At 41.1% G+C, this 26,738-nt stretch overlaps 1 protein-coding gene across 8 annotated transcripts in view; it reads left to right on the top strand.

Annotated features, from left to right (window-relative positions):
- LOC6495015 (ran-binding protein 16) overlaps window positions 1-26,738 on the top strand; it is a 454,675-nt gene that overhangs the window by 121,903 nt on the left and 306,034 nt on the right. For all 8 annotated transcript variants that reach the window (XM_032456116.2, XM_044717376.1, XM_032456117.2 and 5 more), the window contains exon 5: window positions 8,212-8,427. In XM_032456116.2, the coding sequence (XP_032312007.2) occupies window positions 8,212-8,427 (216 nt within the window). The remainder of the gene's footprint in view (window positions 1-8,211; window positions 8,428-26,738) is intronic.

The raw sequence follows: 26,738 nt of genomic DNA, 5'->3' as shown, positions 1-26,738 counted from the left end.
GCGACGCTATAAGTCACGAACAACTGAACTGTCAACGAACTGTTAAACGTTTTAGTGCGGGAGAAGACTTAATAAGATATAGTATGACTTGATGCGATAAATACAACTAGAACTAGGTGCTTGAAACAACAGCTAGCAAAAATACCCCAAGATTTTTTTTACAACTTTGTATAAGTTAACAATGCACCGGTGATCTGAGCTTAGAGCGGACGACGTACGGCACACGAAGTCTTACGACGGGCGCTGGTCGGCGGCCGTGATCTGTGCGTATTAGGTTTTTGATTAAGCTTTTTTCTTAAGTTAGTCAGTTCTGGGCTGACAACCGAATAATAAAGACACCATATCTGAGACGGGTCTTTTTATCTTTGTCAACCGCCGCGACAGTATAGCTGAAGCTAAGACCCTGCTATCAGCTTACTGGAAGAAGTTCAGCGGCATCATCATCACTGATCTTGGCCACCACCTGGTCTGGATCGGTGGTCTGCAGCGCTACGCGACTGTAGAGGCACCTGACGAGTGAACGGCGGTTGTGGGCAGCCACTTGCCCCAACGGTACACCAGAGCTAACAAGTCCGTGAGCAGCACGTGCCACGGCGTAACCTCCTGCCAGACCTGTGCAGGCGGGGGATATTGCGGGCATCTCCGTTGCCGCACTATCCCACACCTTTGTCGTAACAGCTGAAGCTAAGACCCTGCTATCAGCACCATCACCATTGATCGTGGCCACCACCTGAACCTGATCCGCACTCTGCATCACTCTACAGTTGCAGAGGCATTCAACATAGTGACCGATCGTAGTGACCGTGTAGCAACGTTATAACCATAACCCCCAGTAAGACCCGTGCGGGTGGAGAATATTGTGGGTGAACACTCCGCCACAGTATTACCTAACATTATCAGGCGCCCAGCCCAGTCGAAGACCCCGACAAAATCTCCAAGCCTCGAAGTCACGAGGGAAATTAAAATCATCTCAAGCTGATACCTGAAAGTCCGGCGAAAAATAAGAAGTTAAACTTTTATAGATTCATGTAAGTGAAACCTTTTTTATAAATTGCCAAAAAAAAAAAACAAAACTATTTATTTTTGAAAACAGTGTCGGTATTAAAATCAAGAAGTTAGAGTAATTTATTTCTTTGTGTGTCGCGGTGTTTTTTCTTTCGAATCAGTAAAATCTATTTCGCGGAGAAGAGTACGGTAAATAGTTAAGCGCTTAGCTTAGCGCCTAGCTTGACGACTGTCTAAGTTTTTGAGACTTCTTTTTGTTTGTTGCTCGCTTGCTTGCGTTTGATCTTGATAGCGGTTGTATGAGCGATTCAGAGTCCGAAGACTTGGTTGTGCAGCTAAGTAACCTCACTATATCAGAAGCCGCCGAACGTATTTTACAAGAAAAGCAAAGTATGGATCCACAACAAATGCAGGCAATCATAAATGCAGCGGTTTCGGCCGCATTACAGGTACAGAAACAGGAGTTTGAGGAGAAATTGAGAGAAGTCACTGATAGGTTTAGCGCTGAGACAGTACTTGCCCCTAATATTGCAGTATATTTGCCTGTTGCTGTAACCGGTGATGTGCCTTGTGACGAAGGCCTTGATGCAGTAAAGTCTTTGCCAGAGTTTGATGGGTCACAGGGAAAGTATGTTTCTTGGCGGCAGGCAGCACTAGCATCATATGAGTTGTTTAGACGGTTCGACGGTAGTTCCAAACATTATCAAGCTGTTCTCATAATACGTAACAAGATAAGGGGATCTGCTGATTCTATACTGTCATCCATATATTGACGCTATTATAAACCGGCTTGACTTCACTTATTCCGATAAGCGTCCATTATACTTACTCGAGCAGGAGCTAACGACACTAAGGCAGGGGCAAATGTCTATTACACAGTTTTATGAGGAGCTTGAGAAGAAGCTGACATTCATTACAAATAAGACCAATATGACATATGAGACTGACCGTGCCCGATATATGAACGATAAGTATAGGGCCGATGCCCTACGTGTATTTATTTCCGGGCTGAAGAGGAACTTAACCGATGTACTCTTTGCTGCTCAGCCTAGGGACTTGCCATCAGCCTTGGCAATGGCTCAGGAAATAGAGGCAAACCACGAGAAGTACGCTTTTGCCACACAGTATGCCAGGTCCGTAGAGGAGAAACACCTTAGACAGGCCCAGAGTCGTCCATTACAAAGGTCACCGGATTCCAACCACGAACAAATACTTAAAAAGGGGTGGAAAAATCCATATTTTACCAGGGATCAGGGGCTACAAACAGTTGTTGATAATAGGCCATTAGAGAAGATGGACGTAGATCCAACATCGTCGAAATTCCGTCAATCGACAAACTTTCAGCGCTCTCAGGATTCTGCGGCGCTGCAGGCACTCGATGCACAGCAACAAATTACACACAAGAGACCGATAAACTCTCAAAGATTATCTGACTTTAGGCGTCAAAGAGTTAATCATCTGTTTGAAGAAGGGGGCCTCCAAAAGCTACATCAAGAGAGAGATTGGGTGGCCAACTTCAATTCCTGTTGATTCTCCATTTACAGTCAAGTCACTTCATGGGTTTGAAAAAAAAGAACACAAATGTCAGTTTTATCTTTTTGGTGTGGAAAGCCCTTTCTTCTTATTACCCGGACTTAAAACGTTTGACGGCATAATTGGCCTTGACCTGTTAGCGCAAGTAGGAGCGACTATTGATCTTAAAAGCAATTCTATTAGATTTAATGGGGGATATGAGGATCTGCACTTTCAAAAATGCGCTTAGGTTAACTTTACGAAGGTTGAAGACATTGTCGTGCCCTCAATAGTGCAGGAAAGTTTTCAGATGATGTCTAAACACTCAGAAGCCTTTGCTGATCCAAATAAGAAGTTACCGTTCAACACAAACGTTGTAGCGATTATTCGGACACAGGATAATGAGCCAGTGTATTCAAAGCTGTACCCGTTTCCATTGGGTGCTGCCGATTTTGTCAATCAGGAGATCAAAGACTTACTAAAAAATGGCATTATTCGACCATCTCGATCTGCCTACAATAACCCCATATGGGTTGTAGGTAAAAAAGGCATGGACGCCTCGGGATCACCTAATAAACGCTTAGTTGTCGATTTCAGGAAGCTTAATTTGAAAACTATTGCCGATAGATACCCAATGCCGAGTATAAATATGATACTGTCGAATCTGGGAGGGGCCAAATTTTTCACTACTCTCGACCTTAAGTCCGGATATCACTAGATAGAACTTGCGGAATTGGATAGGGAAAAAACGTCTTTTTCGGTCAACGGAGGCAAATACGAGTTCTGCCGCCTACCTTTCGGACTAAAGAATGCATCAAGCATTTTTCAAAGGGCAATAGACGACGTTCTACGGGAGAAAATAGGCCGAATCTGTTACGTCTATGTGGATGACGTTATTGTCTTTTCAGAAACTGAAAAGTCTCATATTGGCCACATTGCGGAGGTTCTAAAGAGCCTGCAGGACGCCAACATGCGAGTGTCCAAGGAGAAGTCGCATTTTTTTTAAAGAAAGTGTCGAATTCCTTGGTTTTGTTGTGACAAAGGAGGGTACTAGGACAAGCCAGTACAAGGTAAAAGCCATCAAGGAGTTCAAACAACCAAGTAATTTGTTCGAGCTGAGATCGTTCTTGGGCTTAGCAAGTTACTATCGGTGCTTCATCAAAGACTTCGCCTCAATTGCGAGACCTTTGACAGATTTACTGAAGGGTGAAGGTGGCAGGGTCAGCAAATACCGATCAAAAGGCATTTCGGTGAACTTTGATAAAGGCCAGTTAAGCGCATTTGACAAGCTTAGAAATATCCTTGCTTCAGAGGACGTAGTCCTTCAATACCCAGACTTCACGCGACCTTTTAATTTGACTACTGATGCTTCATCCTTTGGCCTAGGTGCAGTCTTGTCTCAGGGAAATAGGCCTATAACAATGATATCCAGAACGCTGAAAGATAGGGAACTTAATTATGCCACGAACGAAAGGGAGCTACTTGCAATTGTATGGGCCTTGGATAGTCTTCGTCACTATCTCTATGGGAAAAGTGACGGCGGACGCTTTGTCGCGGCAAGGTATAAACGCTTTGCAAAGCTCAGCGGATTCAGATCGAGCCACTATTCACAGTGAAGAATCATCCACCCTTGTCATTGAGGCCACGGAAAAGCCACTTAACTGTTTTATAAACCAGATCATATTGGAGGAGGCGTCCACGTCAAATAAACGATTATTTACTTTTGCTACTAAGACTCGCCATCAAATTGATTTCTCTGATTGGGAGAAATTAGTGGACTTGGTGAAGGACATAGTAACGCCCAACGTAGTTAATGCCATACATTGTAAGCTCCCAGTCTTGGCACGTATTCAGGATAGTCTGGTTCGGCTCTTTCCGGCCACTAAGTTTTGGTATTGCAAGTCTTGGGTGGCTGACGTCATTAAACCGGACGAGCAAAAAGAAATACTACTTGTGGAGCATAATAGGGCTCACTGAGCGGTAAAATGGCGGCCGAGATTGTTCTTAATTGCAGGATTTATCAAAAAGCTAAATATAATAGGCACCCACTAAAGCAGGAATTAGGAATTACCCCGATACCATCACGGGTGGGAGAGAGGCTGCACATGGACATTTTCTCGACAGGGGGAAAGTACTTTCTTACTGCCGTCGATAAATTCAGTAAGTTTGCTGTAGTCGAGCCAATAGCGTCACGTGCTATATTAGATGTGAAAATCCCAATCCTTCAACTGGTAAATCTTTTCCCTAATGTTAGATCGATTTATTGCGATAATGAGGCATCGTTTAACTCCTAAACTATACGAGGCATGCTGAAGAATCAGTACGATATAGATATAGCAAATGCCCCACCTTTACACAGTACGTCAAATGGACAGGTGGAAAGGTGTTTGAAATTGGAAAGGAAAATAGACGATGTCGTGCAATTATTCCTTCAGGCGATCATAGGTCATTTCACACTGTCACTAATAAGAAACCTGCTGAGATCATCCATGCTAGTGCTGACCTTGCCCCGGATATAATTATGAACCTTGAACGGGCACAACAGGAGCAGTTAAGTCGGAACAATCCAGCTCGGCAGAATAGGGTTTTTGACGTAGGTGAGAAAGTTTTGGTAAAAACCAACAAGAGATTGGGGAATAAACTTACGCCTCTGTATGCAGAGAATAGAGTCGATGCCGATATTGGGACAACAGTCCTAATTAAAGGGAGGGTGGTTCATAAGGACAATATTCGAAAAGGCTCCTAAAAAAGAAAAAAATTGTATTCCTAGGCTCACCGTACCAAATTGTGTTAGGCTCAAACTAGAATAGCTAGTGTCTTAGCATCGATTTCGAAGTGCAGGCCCAGAAATTCGCTCATAAAACAATTGTCAATGAAAGAATCAAGAAAACAACGAGTTAGGGAATCGAAAAATGTCGTTTATGCCGTCTCTTTTCCCCGAAAGCGGTAAATCATAAATTTAAATTGAAAATATCGAAACTGCCCACACTCTTTCAAAGGTAAATGTTATAAACAATTTAAAGGTGACACTGACATCCCACAGGCAATTCTGAAAAAGGGTTTCACAAAGGTTAATACTAGCTAGTAAGAAATTATTGAATTTTGTAAAATTAATATTTAGTTTGTATCGTAGATAATAATATTTTCAAATCGCACATAAACGAAAGATAAGGGCCGCGATTAACCATTTGCAGAGACTCTATGATCATCCGTGCATGCTCGCCACCACAACAAAATGCTCTCAGACTCAACTCCCTTTTAAGCCTGTTCCTTTTTTCACTAAACGAAAAAAGCCTGCAGCATATAATGGAGTCGCAATTGCTTACAACCAAATGCCACCTGCAGCAGCGTTAAACTGTCTCGCGTTCTGCGTATTGATAAAGATTAAGATTTATCAGGCTTACTCACAGGCGGCGAAGCAAAGCCTTGATAGTGGTGAATCCTTCCTTGCTAACATGGATATGGCCGAGGACGTCTATTTTTAAAAAGAAGGAGAGTAGTTAACAATGCACCGGTGATCTGAGCTTAGAGCGGACGACGGACGGCACACGAAGTCTTATGACGGGCGCTGGTCGGTGGCCGTGATCTGTGCGTATTAGGTTTTTGATTAAGCTTTTTTCTTAAGTTAGTCAGTTCTGGGCTGACAACCGAATAATAAAGACACCATATCTGAGACGGGTCGTTTTATCTTTGTCAACCGCCGCGACAGTATAGCTGAAGCTAAGACCCTGCTATCAGCTTACTGGAAGAAGTTCAGCGGCATCATCATCACTGATCTTGGCCACCACCTGGTCTGGATTGGTGGTCTGCAGCGCTACGCGACTGTCGGTACACCAGAGCTAACAAGTCCGTGAGCAGCACGTGCCACGGCGTAACCTCCTGCCAGACCTGTGCAGGCGGGGGATATTGCGGGCATCTCCGTTGCCGCACTATCCCACACCTTTGTCGTAACAGCTGAAGCTAAGACCCTGCTATCAGCACCATCACCATTGATCGTGGCCACCACCTGGACCTGATCCACACTCTGCATCACTCTACAGTTGCAGAGGTATTCAACATAGTGACCGATCGTTGCGGGCAGCAACGTTATAACCATAACCCCCAGTAAGACCCGTGCGGGTGGAGAATATTGTGGGTGAACACGCCGCCACAGTATTACCTAACATTATCTTATATTCTTGATCCGCAGCACTTCCCGAAGTAATATAAGCATGTCGGTCCGGCCAAAGTCCAAATTTTGTGGAATCCTGACCGAAAGAAAAGAGGTGGATTTTCAGCATTGCTTAGATAATTGCCTGTCGGGCAGCGAAATCAAAGACGGCTTGAAGCCTGGGTACGGTGACTCTTCGTCGATGGCGACCGTCAAAAATTGGTTGAACGAGTTTCAACGTGGTCGCGAAATGGTTGCCGCGTTTACTCACTCCGGACAATAAACGCAACCGTGAGACCACTTCAGAGCAGTGTTTGGCTCTGTTTAAGCGTAATCCGAAGGAGTTTCTACGTCTGAAGAAGGCCTTCTGTCCCATCGGCCGGAAAGATGATGGCCACCGTTTTTGTTTTGACAAGGTGTGATCTACATCGACTGCCTGGAGCAGGGCAAAACGGTCACATGGCTGTACTATGCCGAATTATTGGGCGAATTCGCCGCCGAATTGCAGAAAATACAGCCCCAACTGGCAAAGAAAACAGGTCGATTCCTTCATGACAACGCACCAGCTCACGTTTCCGCCCTCGCCATGGCCGTATTGGTCGAATTGGGCTACAAACTTCTAGCCCATCCGCAATATTCTCACAATATATTCAGATTTGGCCCCGTCTGACGGATATGTTCCCTTTGTAGGCAGAACAACGTTTCTTTAGAAACAAACTCCTCAATTTTGTTGACAAGTGCATTAAAAATGTTCTCCCTGATTAAAATAGGTGGAGGCTTAAGTTTACATTGGCTGCTATAATTTGAATTGGTGAAACCACGCTTCACATGTTTTGATGTTTTATTTTGGGCGATCCAAGCCAGTTTGTATAGCCGGGATCGTATTCTGGTTGTTGTACTATGACTTAGTGCTGTAGCGGTGAACGAAAAGGTTTGTGTCGATTTTGTTGCTGAGCGCTTCGGCTGGAGAGCGGTAGAGAGCTGCTTACGTTGGTTTAATTGAAAAAATGTATTTCCCGCGCGTTATTTTCATCCTTTAGAACCAGAAACTCGGCCATTGGATAAAACTACTGAGAGCTAGAAGTACCTCCAGCTAGTTATGCGAATTTCTCATAATTGCTTGTGTGGCCGAGGGTGCTAAGGTGTTAAGCATACGACCTTAAGCCGTATGGGAATAAAAATAGTACGGCCATATGGCAAGTCAACAGCGACAAGCTAATGCAACATGGTTTGCATAATGATTACACTTTTGTTCTCCAATCATGTATCCGAGCATGTTCTTCCCCTTTACCCCTTGGGCCACTCTATTTTATTTAGCACTGGGAAATACTTTTTTTTAATTAGTTGTTGCTGATTTTGAAAAGCACTAGTGCGTGCTACAAATCAGAACCAGGAAAATTGGTTCCATTCCATTACAAATTGTTGAACAATAATTTTACACCATTGAGGTTGTAATAGTATAAGGTGCATTTAATATAATTACAAAGATATAAAATTCTTGTGTCTTTTCTACATTTCTACAATTTTTTTTTTTTATTTTGTAGATTCCAACGGCTTGGCGTCCTGCATTCCTTGATCCAAACACGCTTAACTTATTTTTTGATTTGTACCATCTTTTACCAAATGGTTTATCTAGTTATTCCATTTCCTGTTTGGTTCAAATGACTTCTGTTCGTCGGTCTCTTTTTAGTAATTCTGAACGGACGAAGTTTTTAACAAACTTGGTTGAAGGAGTAAGAAATATACTAACTAACTTACATGTAAGTATAAGATTGTTTTTATCTAAAATTTTCCTATTAAAAATTAACATGCCATGAAGAAAAATGTTCATAGTGAGCACACCGGTTTTCTTGTGATTGGTAGTTACTACTTCGAACTATCTAAATGTATTAATGAAATTATATAGCCACTTGGTAATCTGTTACTATTAATGTCTTGAAAACGACCTATTTTCCTATTATTTACCAATTTCGAAACGTGTATAATGTTGGAAACGGCCCTAAGCATGTTAAAAAAATAACAAGGTTATACCTTTTCCGATTGTTCAGTTATATGGCAGCTATAGGATATAGTCAACCGAACCTTATAAAATTTGGCAGATTATATTACTTTTCCCAAAATTGTATTTGTACCAAGTGTCATCATTATACCCTTGCAGAGGGTATTATAATTTTGGTCAAAAGTGTGCAACGCAGTAAAGGAGACATCTCCGACCCTATAAAGTATATATATTCTTGATCAGGATCACCTCCAGAGTCGATATGAGCATGTCCGTCTGTCCGTCTGTCTGTTTCTACGCAAACTAGTCTCTCAGTTTTAAAGCTATCGAGTTGGAACTTTGCACACACCCTTCTTTCCTTTACAGGCAGTATATAAGTCGGAACGGCCGGGATCAGTCGACTATATCCTATAGCTGCCATATAACTGATTGATCGGAAATGCCATAACTTCGTTGTTTTTCAAGTTAGAAGGATGGGAGGTTCAATGGATTCCTCTTTGGGCAAAATAATTCGATATGCCGAATTTCATAAGGATCGACCAACTATATACGATCCGCTATATATCTAATAATATAAGATGCGTGGCGCCACCCAGCGGACTGCGACTCAACTGCAAGGGTATATAAAATTTCGGCTCCGCCCGAAGTTAGCTTTCCTTTCTTGTTTTAACTTATATAACTTTGGTGTTTTTTAAGTTAGAGGGTTGGGACTTTCTACACATGTTATATTTGACCAAAATATCTTATGTACAAAATTTCATAAGGATCGGCCGACAATATCCTATAGCTGTCATAGAACGATCGAAATTGGTATAACTTTGGTGTTTTTTAATTTAGAAAGATGGGATTTGGTTGGAGATTGGAGAGGTTGGAGAAAGATGGATTTTGGGAAAAACAATCTGATTTATCGAATTTCATAAGGATCCGCCGACTATATCCTATATATCCCATATAACTGATTGATCAGAACTCGCTATAACTTCGTTGTTTTTGAAGTTAGAAGGATGGGAGTTTCAATGGATTCCTCTTTTGGCAAAATAATTCGATATGCCAAATTTCATAAGGATCGGCCAACTATATACGATCCGCTATGTATCTAATAATATAAGATGCGTGGCGCCACCTAGCGGACTGCGCTTCAACTGCAAGGGTATATAAACTTCGGCTCCGCCCGAAGTTAGCTTTCCTTACTTGTTAAATTTGGGATATTGAATTATTTTGCCCAAAGAGTTATCTGTACCAAGTCCCATCTTTCTAACTTAAAAAACACCAAAGTTATGCCAATTCCGATCGTTCTATTACAGCTATAGGATATAGTCGGCCGATCCTTATGAAATTTTGTACATAAGATATTTTGGTCAAATATAATGTGGGGAAAGTCCCAACCCTCTAACTTAAAAAACACCAAAGTTATGGCATTTCCGACCAATCAGTTATTTGGCAGCTATAGGATATAGTCGACCGATCCCGGCCGTTCCGATACTACTTGCAAGGAAAAAAAGGATGTGTGCAAAGTTTGTACTCGATAGCTTCAAAACTGAGATACTAGTTTGCGTAGAAACCGACAGACGGACATGGTCATATCGACTCAGGAGGTGATCCTGATCAAGAATATATATACTTTATAGAGTCGGAGATGTGTTCTTCACTGCGTTTTACACTTTTGACCAAAATTATAATACCCTCTGCAAGAGTATAAAAACAAAATAAACGGAAAATTAGAAAATAATAATAAGCAAGTTATAATAAATAAACAGTTATGTGAGAAAATTAATCAAATAAGTAACGTAACGAATGCCATTTTAAAAATAACTAAAAATTCAAACGAAATAATTATTTTCTTTTTCTACTAGAATTTTCAAAAGTCAAACTTGTATCAAAAAATAGTTCTTCTGTATATCATACGTATCCCAATAATAAGTAATGAAATCTGTAGAACTCTATTAGTTAAAGCAGTACAGTAAAAAAGGCCCATATAATATATGACATAAAATATGAATGTAAAAAGGAACTATTTGCGATATCAAAACCATGTGAATCGCATAATGATAGAACCATTTGTGTTAAGGAAAAACTGTTCGACTTAAGCAACGACACTTGCGTGAGCGATCTATTAAACTTAAGACCACCGGAATGCAAGGCAATCAACAGTCAACAATTGCCTAAGTTTGATCATCCAGCACAGGAACTCCACAGTACGGATCGGAGAAAACACCTATAGAACAGAAGAGGTCACTGTGGTAGAGCCCGAACCTCGGCTTTTCCAATTGTCAGCGGTAAAACCTAAAATTAACGAAGTCCTCTCTCTTCCATTAATCAAAGAGTTAAACATAAATAATACTAAGATCTTGAAAAAATTAAAGAAGAGAACACAATCGAGGCTTCCGTGAATTATACGTCAACCACTATTCTGCTCATAATGATCATAAGACTCTGATCACAATGCTAGTTAAAAGGTGCAGACCAAAAGAAGCCGCCCGAAAACGACAAAAACACCGGCGGTTCCAACCCCACCTAACCCTGTTCTCTTCTACGTTGCGAACTAGGACGCCCGCGTTTATGGGGGAAGAGTTAACACCTTAAATGTCAAATACCAAATAATACTGAATTAGCTAATAAAACGCTAAGTCCAGCCACACGCGCATAAGTTCTTAATAACAACTGCAAAAGAGCTTACACAACCGCACTGAGTGCACCGTGCACCGGATGCAAGATGATGCCGTGGCACCAATATGGGTCACATAGATCGAAAGACACGTACGCTGAGTATGCATTGATTGCTTGCGATCGTGGGCCAAAGCCAAAAAAAAGAAAACATCCAAATATTTGGCAAGCTCACTGAACTTAATGGCAAATGCAACCACCAACAACACAATGCACTCGCATTAACCAATTAGCAACGAAAACATGGACTTAAGCTACAGAAACAACATCAGCTACCAATGACATCGAGGGATACCAGCAGCAACCGCGACCGAGATTGCGGCAGCGATGGAGCGATGCATAGGTGTAATTATTAATTATAGGAATCATAATTGTCAGTTCTAATCCGATACTCAAATAAACGAAATATAAAAACAGATTAATTTCTCTTTTAAAAAAAAACATTAACAAAATATTTTTAACTTATATAACGATAGTTTTTTGAATCAGGTGTCTCAAAAATAGTTATTGCTGGGCTGTCTGAAACTTAGAGTTAAGTTCTGAGAGACATTGTTTGGATATATGATAAGTTTTCTTTGGTAGGTCGCTTTATGTCTTGATACCTCGTCTAATATTGGCGGGATCTTTTGAATGGTATTGTTTGAAGGGGGTGTGATAAACGTTGCTTTTACTTGCATTTTCCCACATCTTAGAGTCGTATAGTCATATTGGATAAAGGATTGATGTTGTAGAGAAGTAGTCCAAGCGCAGGGGAGATCCGGAATTCATGATTCTGTGAAGACTAGATGCCTTAACGTTATTTTAATAACGGTTACGTTATTTTGTATAGATAGAGACCAGATGGAGTTTTGATGTTATGCAATGAGGTCATATAGCTAGACCTTAAGTGCAGTATTATAGATTTTCTACTGCTATTTGGTTGATCTTCTTGATTCGCGGGTAGTATTCGCTTGGGTAATATTTTGGTCTCTAATGTATGGCATCTCTAATGTATGGCATTTCTGGATACAAATTGAGAGACATGGTAGGCTTATTGGTTTTTACGGCGATGAATTAGTTTTGTCTTATCCATGTTTTAGTATCATTATACTCATTGATTTTTGTTTTTTTTATGGGTAGTTGCCAACTCTTGTAAACCCGGTGAAGAGATTTTAAATAACCTTTTGCGGCAGTTTTCTAGTTTTATTATCATAGCAGAGTTTCTAATTACGGTTATTGATTAGCTCGGGAGGTTTAAAATTGGGTTGGCTTGCCACAGAGGAAATTTTGAGCGGGTTGGTGATAACATTACTAGCATAATTTTGAATAAAAACATGCTCAATGTTTTTATCTCTAAAAATACCAAAGTTATAATATTTCCGATCGTTCAGTTACAGTCGTTCGGCACCTGTACGGTATGGTCTACGTATCCCAGCCGATCTGACTTATATACTTTGTTGGCACCTAATGCCTAACTAACCAGCTCCAAAGACTGACAGATAGAGGCAAGTTCGCAAACAACGAATTTAGGTGTAACCCAATACAAATGGTCCAAGATAGCTGACCAAGCACTTGTACATGAACTTTAATTAACATTTACCTACTAAACATAGTTTAAGATATATGTGTAATTATAAAAGATCACAAAGTCTCCAAAATAAAGACAGTCTCAAACTACAACCGAACAAGTTTCGTTACTCAGAGTCCATAACCGCGGTACTTAAAATATCCCTAGCGTGCTGCTGCCGTCAGGCCCGTCGGCCTTCAATAGGTTTTGGCTATGACTCCGGTTGCTACTTTTACTGGATTATTACTAGATACATAGAGGCCGTATTAGGTTATGCGGACTAAAATACAGCGTGCAAAATAAAGAAAGTGTGTTTGCAGTCAAAAGCTTCAAAATTGAATCATATTGAATTGAACTGGTTTGCGTAAAAACATACAGACGGACATGGCTATATCGACTAAGGAGGTAACGCTGATCATATGTGTATGTATGATCAGCATCACCTCCTGAGTTATAAGGTACTGATCATATATACTTTATAATTATTATATATACTTTATATATTTATACCCTCAGCAAGGTATAAAATACAAATTAGGCTTACCTATAATAATCCTCATAAAGTAAAATAAGTAATAGACCACTGATTTCGGCAATCTTCCGTCAAAACATTATTTAATAATGATGACAACATGCTCTGAAGCAACTCGGAATTAACCTCCACAGCCTGAAACAGAATACCATTATTAAAAAATTAGTGTTATATAAATTGATATTGTTATAAATAAAAGTCATTCCTGTAGGGACATTTTTTAAAAATATAAACATAGCATATCTATATTATTTTTTCAAAATTAACTATGCGCAACCAAGTCAATCCTTTTGATACATTAAAGCGGTCTTGAAGTCTCGATCAATCTATTTTATTGAGGATTATAAGCCACAGTTCACCAATAAATTCTGACTTTAACTGAAAGTCGTGGTCTGTTGTGGACGGAATATGTAACGAGTGGCCCAAATGTCGTATTGTCATTGGCGAGTCTGGAGGCTTTCAGGAAGCTCAAAAAAGATTTTAGGAATCCGTTCTATATCCACTGCGATGGAAGCAGTTACGGAATTGGTGAAGTGCTGGTTTAGAAGACGGAAGGAGACAGGTGACACGAATCGCTTTTGTCTCAAAGAAGTTAAGCAAAGCCCAAAGAAACTACTCCGTCACTAAGAAGGATTGCCTGGCCGCGATGGTTTGTATCAAGCGGTTCTGTCCTTATGTAGAGGGACATAGGTTTACAGTAATTCCGGATCATGCGTCGTTAGGATGACTCATGGCACAGCCAGATTTGAAGTCTCGGCTGGGGCGGTGGGCAGCGATGCTGCAGGCCTATAAGTTTCATATTGAATATCGAAAGGGCAAACTGCATGTGGTTCCAGATGCGTTGTCTAGGGCATACGAAGGAGAGTTAAATGAGGAGGTGGTTGCTGGTGTGGGAATGGATTACGGAGGAGTACAAGAACCTTAGGGATACGGTCGAAACCGATGGAGAGACGGTACAAGATTTAAAAGTCATGGATGGAAAGGTTTTCCGGCGGTCGAAGCAAGTTCGTGAGCTAGAGCTAGCGGAGAATTTCGTTTTGAAGTTGTGGGTGCCAAAGGAGATGATTCCTAAAGTATTAAAAGAGGCCCAGCCCATGGAGGACGCTGGAGAGGATTCGATGAATGTACTACTGGCCAGGATTCGTTAATGAGGTAAAAGATTACGTAGGTAATTGCGAGGTCTGTAAGATGAGCAACGTACCGAATCAGGTGACGAGACCAGCGATGGCAAGGCCAACAGAGACACAAAGATTCTTTCAGCGAATTTATATGGATTTTCTGGGGCCGTCCGAGATCCAAGAATAGTAACATTGGAATATTCATCGCGTTAAATCATTACCACAAGTTTGTATTCCTCAAGGCAGTGAAAAATCTTTCTGCGGGTGTAAATACATGAGCCAGGATTTGTTCCACACGTTCAGATCTCCGGAAACGGTGTTCTTAAATAATGGAACTAAATTCAAGGTGGAAGGGGGAAAAAGGTGAGCGCAGAATAAAGTGGCGCAGGTTTTCATTGCTGCCCATTCGCCGCAGGCCAATACATTGAAAAGAGTGAGTAAGTCCGTCATCGCAGCCATAAGATCGTACAGCGCGATCTGCTGTGCTTTGAGGACCTCGATGCACTCCGGCACGGGTGAATCCCCGTATTACTTAGTGTTTGGGCAGCAATTTGTAAGATCTGGAGGTTCATACAAGCTCATGAGAGATCAGGTTATCCAAGGAGGATTCGTTGGAAGTGGCACGCGCTCATGCTCAATCAATAGACAGGAGACGGCCGTGGCTGACCTGAAAGGGTGATCGGAGCGTTCGCGGCGCTTATAAGGGACGCATCACCGCGGAAGGGGTAGAGGGGTCCGTCTAACTGGTGGCCCAGCGGTACCGAATGGCGGAATTGTAAAGATAGTTTTGTTGCTCTTTATGGATTTTGCAAGACCCATCCCAATGTATTTTTCCCCTCCAGCCTCAAGCACCTCCAGCCTAAGAAAATTGGAGTGATACGAAATTCTCCGATCCTTACCCTATCACGTCTTCCGTACACCGGCCCAAGGGGCTCTTTCAATTAGATGCATGTACTCCATGACTCCTTTAAAACCAGAAGAGTGTCGCTCTAAAAAAATAAACCGCATAAGAAGAAGGGAAAGGTATCCCCGTGATAAGTTCCGTTTGGACCTGAAAGAGACCTAAGATTCTGCCCCGCACCCGAGAACAGCGAATGTTCTTCCGCCACATCGACAATTAAGTCCTTCGCACAGGCGCATATATTTGGGCAGATAGTCTATTTGTAAAGGAATGATTTTTTACGGTGCACTAATTAAAAATTGAATGTATATTTGTTTCGAATACGATGTTTATATTTAATCTTGTTTAACTATCTGAACTACATATGATTAACCACGCATACACATATCTAGCCACATCGCCTTGCCGCCAGCCCAGCCCATAGGCAGCCCATGATCAACGAGGCAGCATTAGGGATAGAGAGAAGGGAGCTGTCTAGAATCTTTTCGGCTGGCTAAAGTAGCATGGCAGCCGAAAATATTGGTGGTCGTAAATGTAAAAAAAATTGAAAAGGCAGTGGCAACCAAGATAGATATATCAGGAAGGAAAGACTAGCGCAATACAATAAGTCGAAATCGATGGCAGCCCTTGGAATGAACCAAATGCTGAAACGGTAGTGCGGATCTGCCTCTGAATTTTTTTTCTGTGTGTTGACATAACCTCAACTGTCAAGCTGGTTGATCGCTTTTACAACGCAACAAAGATTTTAAAATCAAGAGGCATGAAATCATTGAGCCATTGATCAAAAACATCAGATTATGCTTGGACATGCACCTGCCAAACAGAGCCATTCTAAGAGAGAACAATTTGCTGTCCACTTTTGATGCCCTTATGACAAAGCTTCAAGATACCAAGCAGGTTGGATTTCAAAAACACATGCCTTCAACTGGAGTTGGACAAACAAAACGGAATGAAAATAACGTTCATAACTCCGGTTTGTTTCGTAAAAAAGTCTTTTATTTGGGTTTAACGCGGCGCCAGAGATATTTCAAAAAAAGTTCAAACAACTACTAGCCGCATGACGAATGTCCTTAAATAAGAACATGTGACATTCTGAGAGAAAACAACGCCGAATTGAACGATACCAAATGCATCTACAAAGTAGCTAAGCTACGTTTTCTTGGACAGATATAATTGGGTCAGGGTATTCAAGCAGACCCAGAAAATTTAGTCCTCCTAAGATTAAGAAAGAAACGTGAAGTTTCTTGAGTCTCGTAACTTGTGTCAGGAAATTCATGCTTGAACTGGCTGACAAAACTGATCCATTAAGATGACTGCTCAAAAACGACGTGATATTCACATAGGGCATTAGGGATTAAAAGGCGTTTGAGAAGCTAAAATCATGACTGGCTAAAATTCTTATTTTGCGAAACTTTGACCCGAAACAAAAAGTACAGCTACTTGTATATGCAAGACCCGTGTCGTTGAGAGCCGTATTGCTGCTACTCTCTGATGAGACTGACCCAAGAATAATCTTAATTGGCAATATAATCGTCCCGCTCTGGCACACGGTACGCTCTCTTTCTGGCATACTTATGCGATAGCGCTGAGAGATAGATGCAAACGGAGATCAGGAATTGTCCCGTCATTGGAAGTTTTGGAGATTTTCTCGGTTGCGTAGCAACGAAGTTAGCTTATTGGCCGTTCGTTTGAATTTGCGATAGAGAGAGCACCAGACGTGAAATAACTGACCTGCGTAAATTGAACGAAGGTAGCAACCACGTGCTAGCTTTGGAATTTATAAAATTTCCAACATCTCTAACATCAGTATTGGGAACATCTCTTGCAACAGTTGAGAATACTAAGATTGCTGAAAGGTAAATATAGTGGATAGATAGTGAACAGATCAGTGAGACAATTTGTATTACAGTGGGAAAGCAACCTGTAGTGCGATCTCCACCGGTCGGTTAGCCTCGCGCACGTCGCGTAGCGTGTTCGCGCTTTTCATCAATGTGGCACGTTGCCACTGGCAAGAACAAAGGCAACCGGTCGGAAAGAAAGGAAGTGAGGAAAAAAGGAGCGTAAAAAGATCGAGTGTAAGAGGTCGAGTACACGTGGCAACCTAACCTCAACTGATGACGTAACAGAGCCGTAAGCAGAGTCGTCTAAAGCAGCTGTTACCACAGCAGCCAAGCTTGGGACTCACTCATCCTTGTGCCGGTGTGGCATGAACTCGTAACCACGTGATTTCGCACATCCACTGATCCTATTCTTCCACTCCGCACTCCCCCCCCGCAGCGAACCGAATTCAGCAAAAGACCCCGAGAAAAGCAATCACGAACTAGGATGTGAGAAGTATCAAAGCGTTGGATCAATTAAAATTAGATTTAAGATTTTGCTAGAGATAGTTATTTAGGGTAATTTCTATTTTCATGTAGTTTAAATGTAACTTCACATGAACCGCCACCAGCCTTCACTTGCAACGATAGAAGCAACATTTTTACAGAAATCTGCATCTTCGATGGGCCCAACGAACCTGCATCGCCGGAAACGAGCGTAAGTGCGTAAAAATTGAATATATATCTATCTATATATATATAAATGTAACATATATTGGTGAATGCGGTGACAATTGGTACATATGACAGATAGGCTAAATTAAAGTAAGATGAATTTGTAGTTTTATTTCTTTTGTTCTTTAATTTTGATTTCGTCAGTTTCTTTTTGAGTTTTCTTTATTTTGATATGGCGCAAAGGCGTATGAAGTGTATTTTGATTTGATTTAGTAAAGATAATGTATATTATAATGGAATAGAAGAGTATTATCTGGGTCTGGGGCTTATGGTAATGGAGTTTTCAGGAAACTCCGAAGTCATTTGAGTCTGTAGAGTACATTGCTCTAGGGATACCAAATAGATTCACATCGAGGTATCAAGGCAGGGAGGGTAAAGACCAGGGGAGCGTACAACATCTCAGCCACCCTAATCAAGTGAAAGTTTTCCTGATCCTCAATACAACCCGTGTCCGTCCGTTTCCAACAGGTCTTAATTCAAATATTTGCCCGATCATTAACGAACAGTGAAGTGCACTTAAATAATTATTAGAGTAGAGTGGTGTTATGTAGGAAGCTAGGAAGAACCCACACCGTTCCGACGTGCATAGAATCGAGCAACGCAAGAAGTGCACGCCCCCCGAAACCTACGCACCGTGGGTAAAGACGATCCGTCGATCCCAGGGTGAATACCGATCGTAAACCCCTTCGCTACCAGTTTTTCTTTTACGATGTGGTAAAGCGAAAGGGAACAGCAGCGTACGAATACTTGCTTTTACTAACTGGATACTACATTAGGACGGCTGCTGGACTGGTCTTTCGTTTCTGATCCTGATGAAATTACTCTTTCCAGAATTTTGCCCCTTTCTAACCCTCAGGACAGTCTTGAGGTTTTAATCAAAAACAATATCTTAACTTAAATCTCATAAACTTCGTTTCTTCCGTAAGACTGACTTCATAAAACTAAATAAGTTCATTTTGGAATTGGATTGGTCCGATCTACTAGCGTGTGAAGATATAAACTTTGCCTTACAAACATTTTACCCTTTGAATATACTTTTTGACGCTTGCGTGCCGTCGAAATATCTGTCCGCTTCAAAAAATTCGCCTTGGTATACAAAACACATATTTAATTCAAAGAACGTCATGAGTAGGATTTTAAATAAACGTAAATTATCTGGCTGTACAGTTAGTTATTCAAAATACCTGTTTGCACCTAGTGCCAAGACTTACTAACCTATATTCACACTCAGTAATCTGATCTAATCAATATTCATTAGCATGTCGCAATAAGCAATGATCAAACCTACTAACCCATTGGCACACCTAGTAATAATTAGCAATAAACATGAAACAATATCCAACCTAATAACCCAGCACTAGTAGACGGCGCCAGAAGCGGAAATTAGCAGTATCAGCGGGAAGAATGACCGACTGACCGAAGCAAGCAAAGCCAGCTAGCTAAGCCGAAATGCATGTACAAACAATGCATGAACAAGCAATCTGAGTCAGCAGACTCAGAGGTGAGTGACACTGGGATAAACACGTTCAAAACATTGACCTTCCCTAAACTGAGTTATGTATAGTTTAGCATCTTATATACGAATTGTTCATTTGAAATAATGAGAGTTGGGAAATAGAGAGATCGGTTCGTTACTCAGTGTCAAGGTAGTCTCTTAAAACCCTAACCTAAGTAGATCGAAGTAGATCTTCGAGTGGCTCCTGTGTAAAACGGACCACAAGTAGACCTTCGGTATCTAATCTACTTTGAGGGTAGCTCCCGTGAAACAGACCACAAGTAGAACCCGCGGTACCCAACCTACTTCGAGTGTTGCACCCGTGAAACTGACCACAAGTAGGAACTGTGTTGTCGAACCTACTTTGAGTGTTGCTCCCGTGAAACGGACCACAAGTAGGATCGGCCGATACGGAATCCGCCGAAACCCCGTAGCATCTGTACTTGAGGAAAACCAACACAGGACTTCAAGTATCTCACATCAACTCTAGCCTGATCACAGCAAGCCCCTGGTCAATCCGATAAGTCCCTTGCAGAATCCAGGTACATTTAGTCAGAACTTTGATAAGTTCTTTAAGGGGGCAGGATGGTTTGAGACTTCAAAAAAATTTTTTTTTCAGAAATTTTTTATATAATAGAACATTATCTTAGGAATATCCTGTGAAAGTTTCATGTCGATCGGACTAAAACTTGCTGAGATACCGATTTTCTAGTTTCTTTCTCTCCATATACTTTCCATTGCTTTTAAAACTTTAGACGCGTTTTTCTCAAAACAACTGTTTCAAGTCGGTGCGTAACGTAACTCAAAAAGTAATGCTCGGATCTAAATAAAATTTTGCACACATCTTTAATACAATAAATACTTGCGGATGAACGAATGCTTTTTTTTTTTTTAATTTTTTTTCCCCATTTTTACGGGCAATAATGGGCGGATTTTTATGTAAAAATGGTTTCTCCGACTTCACAACCGCGCCAAAAATTCAAAATCGCATATTTTTCAAAATGGTTTCATTCATCCGCACAAGAAACTAATATTTTAAGTAAATCAATTCAATTTTTGTATTTCCGATAACACTGTAAGGCCAGACTTTACGCACCGCAAGAGACCAATTTTTGGAAGCGACTCCGGTCGACTGCCCGTTACGGGATAAATTATAATTATTTCTTAAAAATAAAAATTCCTAGATACTCTCCAAATATAGCCATTAATTGTGTAAAAAAATTGAATTGATATATTTACTCAGACATAACAAAAAAAAATCGCAAAAAACTGCTATTTTTCAGCCTCTGAAACCATCCTGCCCCCTTAATTTCCCCGCTAGTTCAAATTTGACGTAGTGATCCATTTCTATAAGATCACAATCTGAATACCAGCCGCAAAGCAATTTAACTCATCAAAAAAAAAAAGATACATCGCAACCATGGGATCAGAAACAGACCCCGAAATCCAAATGCTCATTGATCCAAATGCTCAGCAAATTGAAAGCAACTTACCCATCCAAAAGCTGATAAGAAATTTTACTTAGGACTCCGCAGAGCGGAAACTCAAGGGAGGATACTTTGAGGAGAGACTAAGACAGGTCACTCACTTATGGAACCAGTTTAAAAAAAAATGATGCCAAGCTCCATGTGCTAGCACTAAGTCTTAAGAATGAGTATTTCACAAAGGCCAAAGCGCTAGAAGAGCTTGTGAAAAAATATGAAGCCATATTTTCGGATGGAATCCCATCATCACGAGGAAACGAAGGAGAAGACCTTCGATTAACATCATTAAAACGAAGACATGAAGGACGATTAGACAATATGGAAGGTCGGGAAGTGTCCACACACATCAGACAACACCTGAAGGAGCTATGGAAAGAAATCGTCACGGGATACCATGATCTCATCGATCTGGAACCAACCATAAAAAATGATGGACACACCGATGACAGATCTCAGGTTGTACGAGCAGAATACTTTTTGTTTCTGAGCGAAGAATCGCAATCGACTTCAGCATCAACACAAAAACCCGCGATCGCACCTTCATTTGTAATACCACCAGTAGAAATTCCAAAGTTTGACGGAGACTACCGACATTGGCTACGATCCTACGAAATTTTTACGGAATGCATCATAAATCATAAATGAACTAAAACAAGAAAGGAAAGCTAACTTCGGGCGGAGCCGAAGTTGATATACCCTTGCAGTTAAGGTTGTTCCATTTCTGATCGTTCATTTATATGGAGGCTATAGGGTACATTTGGCCGATCTTTATGAAATTTGGCAGATCTGATTCGATTGCCCAAAATGGAATCCGTAGAAAGTCCCATCATTCTAGCTTAAAAAACACCAAAGTTATGCCAATTCCGATCGTTCAGTTATATGGCAGCTATATGATACAGTCGGCCAATCCTTATGAAATTCGGCAGAACAGATTATTTTGTTCAAAATAGAATCTGTACTAAGTCCCATCTTTCTAACTTAAAAAACAACAAAGTTATGCCAATTCCGATCGTTCTACGACAGCTATAGGATATAGTCGGCCGATCCTTAGGAAATTTTGCACATAAGATATTTAAGGTCCCAACCCTCTAACTTAAAAAAAACACTAAAGTTATGGCATTTCCGATCAATCAGTTATATGGCAGCTAAAGAATATAGTCGACCGATCCCGGCCGTTCCGACTTATATACTGCCTGCAAGCAAAAGGATGTGTGCAAAGACGGACAGACGGACATGCTTATATCGACTTAGGAGGTGATCCTGATCAAGAATATATATACTTTATAGGGTCGGAGATGTCTCCTTCACTGCGTTGCACACTTTTGACCAAAATTATAATACCCTCTGCAAGGGTATAAGAAATAGCGTTCGTTCAATCGCAAGTATTTATTGTATAAAAGATGTGTGAAAAATTTTATTTAGATCCGAGCATTACTTGTTGAGTTACGTTACGCACCGACTTGAAAAAGTTGTTTTGAGAAAAACGCGTCTAAAGTTTTAAAAGCAATTGAAAGTAAATGGAGAGAAAGTAACTAGAAAATCGGTATCTCAGTGAGCTTTAGTCCGATCGACATGAAACTTTCACAGGATATTCCTGAGATAATGTTCTATTATATAAAAAATTTCTGAAAAAATTTTTTTTTGAAATCTCAAACCATCCATTCCGTAATAACTCTTAGAATGTACGATGTTCCAGTTTTAATTTTAAACATCTCATAATTTCTGATAATGTAGAGTGAAACCTTTATATTTTCCCGTTCACTGTGCTTTTATATTGGGGGGCTGGGAAAATCTGTATATCTAGTTGGTCCTTCATCATGAACGTTATGGTAGCTGAATTTAGAGATCTCTCGTTATCGATTACTAAAAATTTCGGCACTCCATAGTAAAATAATATGTCATGAAGGGGCTGTTTTACGTCTTCTGTTGCTTTGGATTTTATGATTCTTGCCTGTGCTAATTTCGAAAATTTATCAATTGCTGTTAATACTAAGTGTTCAGTTACCGAGCGTTTTCGGGAGCTATATTCAACGTTCTAAATATGTATTGGCTTTAGTAAAAACAAGCACAGTTAAATTTAGAGATATTCATATAATTTATTTGAAATGTTTTGGGTTTATACAAATGATATATGTATAGATGTGACTGCGAGGGGGTGAAAACCAAATTAGAATACAAACGCGGGAGCGCGGCTCAACGCTTGATGCTGCGGAGCGATCGAGAGAGCCCGGAAGAGAACGAGACAAACGATAGTGCATGACGGCAGATGCAGGTGGCCGATCGAATGCACGAGAGCGGGCGATGCGAACATAAGTATAAAGGAAAGTGACGTCACGAATTCAATAAATTATTGCCGGCCAAATTTCTTTCCGGCGGCTGCTTGACCCGACATACTCCCCCCGTTGGAAGATGAGCTTTCAACAACTTCATAAAGAGCCAGCAGGCACCATTTGTTGATTGTCCGCCTTGTAGCTCCGGAAGCCGTCCTCAGCAGCGCACCCGACACACTCCGTCGCCGTCGTCTTCATCCTCGATGCTACTGCAGCTGGGCGATGGAATCTCGGTAGCCATTTCGCTGCCAAAGTCCAAGAGCGGCTTCACATCCACACTGGGTAACATATGACCTATCACACTAGCCACCACTGTGCAGATCCCGGCAAGACGTTTCTCCATGCGCTGCTCGAAGTGACGACGGTGCCTGTAATATTTCTCGCTGAGCACTTTGCGGAGGCGCTTATTCTTTGGCTCGGAAACAAACCTGCGATGAGGCTGCTCCGCCTGAGGCTGGACGAGCAACTCTGACTGCTCAGCTGCCATGAGGACCTTACCATCGTCAGGGCCTCCGCCTCCACAAACAATCCAACCAAGCCGAGTTTTTTGAATGGAGGGCAAACCAGGAGACAGATGAATTTGCCCCACGCAAAGCAGCTCGTAAAATAATCCAGCTCCAATTAGCAAATCAACTGGCTGAGGCTGTTGAAAATGAGGATCCGCTAGCTCTACATTGTCGGGAATTTTCAAAGAGCTGACTTCCAATGCAAAATTGGGCTGAAGGCCCGTGGTGTTGGCGGCTACGATCGCAGTTAATTGCGCAGAGTAGTCAAAGCATTGGGATTGCAAGCTGACATGCACAGGAAACCCATCTGCACCCAGAGAATCCTGCGCCTCCTATACCGGATACAGACACTGGAGTCCTTATCTTCCGCAGCTGCATCTGGTCCGCCAGCCTTGAAGTGACTAGATGCACTTGCGAGCCAGAATCGAGCAGCGCTCGGCAGGGCAGTAGATCTCCGGAGCGGTTCCTAACCAGAATATTGGCAGTGGCTAGCAACACCACAACACCAAACCGATCCTTAGCGACGAGAGAAAAGCCTGAAAGGTTCTGCAAAACGATGCATCGAAATTGGTGGCAGAAGTACCGTTGATCAGTGTCGATCTCGCCGACAACAAACTGGAGCGCCTCATAATCTTCTGATCCAGGATGAAGCGTGCCTCCCTCGCCGCATCGCTGAAGTTGACGCGTAGATCGCTCCTGAGTTCTGCAACATCCATCTCAGACAGCTCCTTGTGTGTGCTCTTGAAATCCGCAACGATTCCCTCCAATTCGCTGAGCCGCACATTTAACATCGCCTCCGGAAATGTCTCCACTGATTTTAAGGAGGACAACAACCCTTGAAGATCCTCAAAAAGGACAGCTGCACTTTGACGCAGGAATACTTTCCTTCCCGGAGAGGCACAATCGAAAAACGGATTTATTTTCGCAACAAAAAATTTATTTTATTTTGTTTATTTATTGTCAGCTCACGACCCACAGTGCCACTTCTATATAACGGGGTAATATATGTATGAGCGATTGTAGCACTCTGCAAACAGCGTAGATGCTAATATTTTTCGCACAAATCACAAACCGAATAATGTGTTTTAATTTGTTTATGTTTATATGTTTTAAGCCGCGAAGCTCAAATTTTCAACGGAAAATAATTTAACAACTTATTTTCCTATGCACAATCACGTCGGGGTTCACCAAATTTTCAGTTACCGAGCGTTTTCGGGAGCTATATTCAACGTTCTAAATATTGGCTTTAGTAAAAACAAGCACAGTTCAATTTAGAGATATTCATACAATTTATTTGAAATGTTTTGGGTTTATACAAATGATATATGTATAGATGTGACTGCGAGGGGGTGAAAACCGAATTAGAATACAAACGCGGGAGCGCGACTCAACGCTTGATGCTGCGGAGCGATCGAGAGAGCCCGGGAGAGAACGAGACAAACGCTAGTACATGACGGCAGATGCAGGTGGCCGATCGAATGCTCGAGAGCGGGCGACGTGAACATAAGTATAAAAGAAAGTGACGTCACGAACTCAATAAATTATTACCGGCCAAACTTCTTTCCGGCGGCTGCTTGACCCGTTACTAAGTGTTTTTCGGTTGAGAAAATATCTATATGACGGGTATGTCCCAGAAACTCTGGAATTGGAGTTTTAGATATTTCTGGATTTGTAGGATGCCTGTCATATTTGCCTAATTTGCAGATTTGACATTATTTTACAAGAGCTAATATTTTCTCTTTCATTTTAGGGAAGTAGTATTTTTCTGAGAGTTGGAAATTATTTTTCATGTGCACTTCTATGAGCTCTATTGTGGGTTAGTAAAATAGCTTTGTCTTGTTCTTTTTGTCCTGTCAAGTTTTTTACCTGTATGTTAGTGAATCTGATCTTGAAAGGTTTAAGATAATCGTGATAAAGCCTTTGAATTCGTCTCATAAAATCTTCTGTAGTTTTCACTCCGTTGATAACGGATGGATTCAAACATTTTTTAGTATTTCCAATAAGTTGTCATCGGAAATTATTGTAAATCTGTAGTCTGGAGGGTTTTCTTTGTAGATGAATATTTGATTCTTGAATGCATTTATTGGCACGTTTACGCTGTATATTAAATTGTGGTTTGAACTATCACCACTATGCTGTGTGATTGGGGAGTTTATCTCGATTCTTTTGGGAGGTCTGGATAACGCATCGGCCACTATATTTTCCCTTCCTGGTTTGTACAGTAGTTCCTTATTATATTCATCAAGATAGGATTTCCATCGTTTTATGGCTATGCCACCTTTCCAGGTACAATCATGGGTAAAGGGTTCGTGATCTGTATAGATCTTAACCTTAGAACCGCCGAATAGATATCCGTTAAATGATTTAACCGGCCATATTTCTAACATTTCTTTTTTCGATGTTTCGTACTGTTCCTCATTGTTCGATAGAGTTTTAGATATGAAAGCGATTGCTCTATTGTTTTGAGAGAGCACTGCTCCAATAGAATAATCTGAGGCGTCTGTTGTTAATACAAATTCTTTTCCAAAATCTGGGTAATGTAAGATTACATCGTTGGATACTAAAGAGTTTTTCAATTTTAGGAAAGCGTCCATGGCGTACTTATTAAATTGGATAACTTTTTTACTTAAGGCTTTCTTTGAAATGCGACCATCCTCCCCCTGAGTAATGTTGTTAAAGGTTTTGCCATTGTTGCATATCCTGCTATGAATCTCCTATAGTATCCTGATAGCCTTAGGAAGGAGCGTAGTTCTTTAAGAGTTCTTGGACAAGGATATTTAACTATGGCTTCAACTTTTGCTGGATTTGTTTGTATTCCTTTATCAGTTATCACAAACCCGTGAAATTCTACTTGGGTCTTAAGAAATTCGCATTTGTCTAACTGACACTTTATGTTGGCTTTAACGAGTGTTTTGAAAATTTTATAGAGGTTGTTATAATGAGA

This window comes from Drosophila ananassae, chromosome XR, assembly GCF_017639315.1.
Source record: "Drosophila ananassae strain 14024-0371.13 chromosome XR, ASM1763931v2, whole genome shotgun sequence".
In the NCBI taxonomy this organism is placed as follows: Eukaryota; Metazoa; Arthropoda; class Insecta; order Diptera; family Drosophilidae; genus Drosophila; species Drosophila ananassae.
The sequence above is the reverse complement of the archived record's forward strand: the minus strand, read 5'-3'. Positions and strand labels throughout refer to the sequence as shown.